This window comes from Phasianus colchicus, chromosome 21 (assembly GCF_987193195.1).
Source record: "Phasianus colchicus chromosome 21, bPhaCol1.hap1.1, whole genome shotgun sequence".
Classification (NCBI taxonomy): domain Eukaryota; kingdom Metazoa; phylum Chordata; class Aves; order Galliformes; family Phasianidae; genus Phasianus; species Phasianus colchicus.
Window position 1 is genome coordinate 7,368,753 of NC_143456.1, and position 6,197 is coordinate 7,374,949.

The following is a 6,197-nucleotide window of genomic DNA, read 5'->3' on the forward strand; positions in this document are numbered from 1 at the left end:
GTTTTACCAGGGGGGTTTTGTGAGGGACTACTTTGAGAGGTGGATGGATACGTCAGCGTTCGAGGGGCGGGGACTGTGTCGCGGCTGGCGCATAAATACAGGCGGCGCTGCGTCACTCTGTAGAACGCAGCTGCTGCATTGGGACTTGTGTTTGTCGGGAGCTGCGCTCAGGGCCGGAGACGTGAGTTGTGTGGTGGGAGTGCTGGGGCGGGAGGGGAAAGGCATGGGTTTTTTGTTTGTTTTCTAGTCACGGAGACAGAAAGCGTTGGAGTGAGTCTTCTTTAAATAGCGTTTCTGAAGGGTGGTGGTTGTGGAGTTTGTAGTGTTTGTAGTCCGTCCTAACGACGTTGAAAACTGGGCTGGGGGGAAGGGGGGGGGGGGGGATTCTGTTAGAGAGAAGGAGGATGTTCGAAAAGATGGCGGATGCGGCGTTGTCTTGCCCGGAAGCGGGGGGCTGAGTCAGCGCCGGGCGGCTCTGCCAACGTTAGAGCCCAGGGCGGGGGGGGAGGGGGGTTGCCTTGCAGTTAGGGGAAGGGGGGCTGGGCTGGCTCTGTGCTGCATGGGTACTGCTTGGGCTTTGAGAAATACTGGGTACTACTCCAATAAAGAGCTGGAGAACAGGAGTAACAGGGTTAGTAATCGATTACAGAAATCCTAAATGATATTAACGTAATGCAAATTAGTGAGTCGTTTTCTCGTATATAAAGTATTTGTAGGCTTAAGGTAATTTTACCTAAGGCTGAAATTTCTGTATGTTTTACAGGTAAACATGCAGATCTTTGTGAAGACCCTGACTGGCAAGACCATCACCCTTGAGGTTGAACCCAGTGACACCATTGAAAATGTGAAGGCCAAAATCCAAGACAAGGAAGGCATTCCTCCCGATCAGCAGAGGCTGATTTTTGCTGGCAAGCAGCTGGAAGATGGGCGCACCCTGTCTGACTACAACATCCAGAAGGAGTCCACCCTGCATCTGGTGCTGCGCCTGAGGGGAGGTATGCAGATCTTTGTGAAGACCCTGACTGGCAAGACCATCACCCTTGAGGTTGAGCCCAGTGACACGATTGAGAACGTGAAGGCCAAGATCCAAGACAAGGAAGGCATTCCTCCCGATCAGCAGAGGTTGATCTTTGCTGGCAAGCAGCTGGAAGACGGCCGCACCCTGTCTGACTACAACATCCAGAAGGAGTCCACCCTGCACCTGGTGCTGCGCCTGAGAGGTGGCATGCAGATCTTTGTGAAAACCTTGACTGGCAAGACCATCACCCTTGAGGTTGAGCCCAGTGACACTATTGAGAACGTGAAGGCCAAGATCCAAGACAAAGAAGGCATTCCTCCTGATCAGCAGAGGTTGATCTTTGCTGGCAAGCAGCTGGAAGATGGGCGCACCCTGTCTGACTACAACATCCAGAAGGAGTCCACCCTGCATCTGGTGCTGCGCCTGAGGGGAGGTATGCAGATCTTTGTGAAGACCCTGACTGGCAAGACCATCACCCTTGAGGTTGAGCCCAGTGACACCATTGAGAACGTGAAGGCCAAGATCCAGGATAAAGAAGGCATTCCTCCCGATCAGCAGAGGCTGATCTTTGCTGGCAAGCAGCTGGAAGATGGGCGCACCCTGTCTGACTACAACATCCAGAAAGAGTCCACCCTGCACCTGGTGCTGCGCCTCAGGGGTGGCTATTAGTTGTCAGCAGTCTTGTCGAGCAAGATGCACAGCACTTGTGTTTGCACTGTAGTCTTTCTAATGTCTTAAATTAAATGCAAACTTAAGTAACTGCTGATCTGTATGTTGAAATGCTAATAAAGTTTTCTGTTGCACATTATATTCTGTTGTCTGTCTCAGTTTAAGCTAGTAAACCTAGTATATATAAATGACACATTCCTTTTGGCTTTCTTTTATGGTGGCTTAAGCATCTTTGTGTGGGCTGTGGAGGTGTTTGAGGGTGAATCAACACAAAGTCTAAACATCAATACTGTGTCACTAATTCTTTCTAGAATTTAACATGATTCTGTATTTCCAGAAAGGATACAGCGTTCAGTAAGGACTTCAGAAAGCTGCTATCAAACTACATTAAGGCTGTAGGACTAAGGTAGTGGGTGTGGGTTGTGAACTGTGTTAAGATGGGTGGTCCTGAGATTCCATTACCTCACAGTTAGGTGTGACTTCTGTCCCACTGTCCGTGGTGCAGGCTGTGTCTGTGGCTTGCCAGTTAGGTATTTTAATGTTTAAAACTGCGTTGTCTGTTCCACTCATAAAATGGAAGTGGGCTGTTTGGTTGTAGGCTTTACTACATCAAACACTTTTTATCTGAGGAAGGGCTTTGTGCAGTAAGTGCTGCACTGTTGTGGGCAGTTTGGGAGGCCTGCTTGAATTGATCAGCTCTAATGAAAATGGCTGCTTTCAGTACTGCATAGCAGAGGTGTGGGTGCAGTGGATCTCTTCGGGTTAAACGCCTTCACAAAAGCATTTGGAACTGATTTCCATCCAAGCAGGCATTGGGGAATACGAGGTGAGGTTTGAAATGATCATTCAGCCACATAATAATGGACCTTAAAGGATGGATGTTGTCATCTAAGTCCCTTTTTATGGAAACTTAAGCAGGCTATAAGGATCATGGCTGTCAAGACCTTGATCTGTTGAATATTAAGAGCTGCTTAAGTGTTCAAAGGGAGTCAGCATCCATACTCTCTTTGCACAGTGTTTCTGTACCAGTGCACTTTGTTCATTACTGATGGTGCATAGTACAGGGTCTCTCAAATACCAGATTCCCATCTAACATTACTGAGCATGTCCTGGAAATGACTGGTACAGCAGGGCTGCCACTGGCACTGCATTCTTAATGTGTGTGTGAACGTGGGGGGAGATTTAACCTGCTGATTGTAGCTAATTTAAACACACTGCTGCTGGTTACAGCTGCGATTAGTATCCTTTGTAGCAGGTTTTGATTCCCTGCTTTCCTTAGTGTATAAATTCCCCGAGTAATTCACAGTCCAGAGGAGATATGGCAGTGAATAAATTTACTTTTTCTGCTGATTATTTGCTCACAGTGAAATCAGCTGCTTTATCTTCCCTGGATCATAATTAAGAGATGTCCTTCCTCAGGTTCTTTTAATGATGAAGCAGTGCTGTGTGGTAACAGTCACAATAGCTAACTGGTCAGATAAGGCAGGCTGTGGGTTCAAGGGGGTTTTTGTTTGCTTTGGGTAAGGAACAAGTCTGTAAGGGGCAGGTAGGTTTTTCCAAAGCCAGTTACTGAATGAGAACTGTTGCTGAAGTGTTGTTCAAATGCAGCGTAGAACCCAGGCTTCCTAAGTGCCATTAAGTGCACATGGAGAGCTGTGCTTTGGGTCCGGCCTGCTCTGCAAGAGCAGCGACCCTGGGAACGTGATGTGTAGGCATGGGTGGGTCTGCACCAGCTTCCTCAGCGTGCACTCATTAACCACAGTGCATTCAGCCCAAACCGAGCTGGGGTGGTGGCTGGGGAGCAGCTCAGGCCTGGTTTATGCAACCTGGACTGATTGTGCAAAACTACCTATGTGCCACACGCTGGTTTCCCAGCCCACCAGGTGAGGCTCATGCTGAAAGTTAATTAAATCTATATTTGGCTTACTAGAAATGGCACAGAACAGCAGAAGTGCAAGAAGTGCAATTCAGAGGTGCTGCAGCATTGCAGTGCTACCCTGGCTGAAGGACAATGTTTCTCCTAAGGGTGTGCTTGCAGCTGCTTGTGCTGTTTTTTCAGTGTTAAGCAGCAACAATTCAGGATCGTGGAGTGACCACCTGGTGTCACTGTTGCTGCATAGAAATGTTACTTTGAAGCGGATTTTGTGTTTTGTTGATTTTCTGATTGTCAGTGGAGCAGTTCTTCAGGCTGTAATCCTGTAGAAAAGGATATATTGAGTACAAAGGCACTTCCACTGAAGGAATATGAGGGGTGGATACTTCCTTCAAAGGCCTGAAAAGTAATAATAGATGGGGGCATTTAAATGCAGCGATGCAAGACCAGTAGTTAGCAAAACACTGTTGTGTAAATAATTGAGCTATTGGGGCAGTAGCAAGTTTTGAAAAGTAGTTATGTTTAAGAATATTTGGATTTTAAATTGGGCACCGTCTGGTCCTTCTAACATTGTAAGGCTCCATCTGCATAATTATAACAAATTGAAATTCATCCCTCCAGTTTGAGTTTTGTGTAACAGTCGTACAAAAATTTGGCATTGCAAAAATGCTTGATATTTCCCCAAGTCTGAAAGAGCACCTTTAAAAGTATGGTCTTCTCTTTTAGCCTTGTGACCTCCATGAGGTCTGAATGAAATGCTCACCCACCCGTTGTGCCAGAAAACCTTTTAATGCTCCTCTCTACGTGCAACTCTTACAGACTTCTTTCTTTTGTGAGGGTGATTTTGAACTGCTGCCCTTTACAGTGGCTACAGATCAAAGCTGTAATTAAACAACAGACAGAAGTAAGTGACTTTGTTTTTCTGTTTACGGCATACAGAAAATATGGTATTAATTATAAAAGTATTTTTCAGTATTTGGTAAAAATTGGTGTGTTCATCTATAGTCTGTGCACGATCAGAGAATACATTAGGAGATGTTCATTCACACCTTTTCAGAAAGCTGTCCTCCCTTCTGCTTCCTGTTGCATTCTCTTTAATCAGGTTTGAATCACTGCTTTTTCTGCCATGAATTGCTGTGCTTCTTCATACAGCATGTATCATCTGTGCTTGTGCTGCAGTGCTCATTTTGAAATACTTTCTTTGATTGAACTTAAAACTTCACTTCGAGTTTAACTCCTCTCTTTGCGGTTTGAAGTTTTCTTGTGCCTGGCTTCTCCAAAGTGGAAATGCAAATGTTTGTCATAGCATCCTCCCTATGAAAGTGTGTGCGCATGTGTGCATGCATACTGATGTTTCTGTGTTCTCCCAGCAGCTCCATGTTTCTGTTTTGCTGCACTGACCTCCCAGCTGGCAGTGATTCCTTTCCCAGCAAACTGCACATTTGCCTTCCTCTGTGTAAACTATTAAAACCAGATGAGCAGAACCAAATCTGTTATGATGCACTTTTGTAGGCTGATCTCATTCCCTGGTTAGGATGGTGGGCTGACTCATGAAAGCTGTGGGGGGAAGTTTATGCTAAACTATCCTGCTTGATTCTACATCTGTTGTTACCCAAGTAAATTAATGTTCCAGGGAACCCCACATTGTTCAGCTGTCCTGTCAATTGAATATTGCTTTGGGTTCTCAGTAAGCCTGTGGTAGCTTTGGAAAAAATCCATAGCCAGAGTTCAATATGTCAGGATGTGACGCATCTCTTCTCAACATTTTTGGAGCGCTTGTTAACTAATTCGTAGCTGTCAAGCTGTTGGTTAAAAGAGTTCTATACCGTTTTGTTAATTAACGAGATTTGCTAGATGATTTCTGGATCACAGATATGGCTTTGTAACCATCAGTGCTCTTCATAGCGTGGATGACAATAACTTTGTGCTTTGAAAGGCCATCGAAGGTGCTGAATGTCATCCTGTATTGTTGCTACTGGGAATAATGATCATGCTGTGTCCTCTGACCACAGTTCTGTTAGGGGAGAAAAAAACTAAGACACTTCATGCAGTCTGATGTCTTCTGTGTCCCAGGGGTCCTGTTTTCAGAGTGATAAGTGAACAATGCTAGTGCATGTGCACGGTGTCAGCTACAGTCTGTTGTGTGGATGGCCACCTGTGCTCCCAGAAATAGCTTGTCCAAGACTTGGTGATCCTTCCCAGAAGGAGCCCATCAAGAACTGAGCACCAGTGGCAAATTAAGTAACCAGTGGCATAAGTAGTTATGAGGTGGGGCTGCTTTGTGAAGGCTCATGTCCATGTGATGAGCAGCTGCTGCTTGTTATAACATTCTGGCTGGTTTGTCTGTTAGGGTTTGCTTTGCCTCCTAATGGTGGTGTGTGAAATTGTGTGAGAACTGACTTCCCACAGGAACAGTTGACTTCAGATGTTTTCATGCATTCTTGCTTTCCTTGGGGCAGAGTGTCTTGTGACCAGCCTCACAGCTGAACTACAGGCTCTGGCACTGCCAGGGTTTGATCATCCCCTGCAGTCTAAATGGGCTGTTGGAAACCACAAGATGTTTTCTGTGCAGGAAGGAGTTAAGCATGATGAATTTGCAATAGCCAGCCAGCTTTCCCATATAAGAGCAGTGCACTC

The 6,197-nt window shown here is 45.8% G+C and overlaps 1 protein-coding gene across 1 annotated transcript; it reads left to right on the top strand.

Annotated features, from left to right (window-relative positions):
- The first annotated feature begins 32 nt into the window (after window positions 1-32).
- UBB (ubiquitin B) lies at window positions 33-1,826 on the top strand. The gene is made up of 2 exons (XM_031591630.2): window positions 33-181; window positions 764-1,826. The coding sequence occupies exons 1-2, from the start codon at window positions 44-46 to the stop codon at window positions 1,685-1,687; spliced, it is 1,062 nt and encodes a 353-aa protein (XP_031447490.2). The 5' UTR covers window positions 33-43; the 3' UTR covers window positions 1,688-1,826.
- Window positions 1,827-6,197: the final 4,371 nt, after the last annotated feature.

Bases quoted from the DNA above. Each gene is read 5' to 3' on its own strand.
- UBB (XM_031591630.2), top strand. From the start codon at position 44: ATGGATACGTCAGCGTTCGAGGGGCGGGGACTGTGTCGCGGCTGGCGC. The intron at 182-763 runs GTGAGTTGTGTG...TATGTTTTACAG, and splicing joins CTGCGCTCAGGGCCGGAGAC to GTAAACATGCAGATCTTTGT.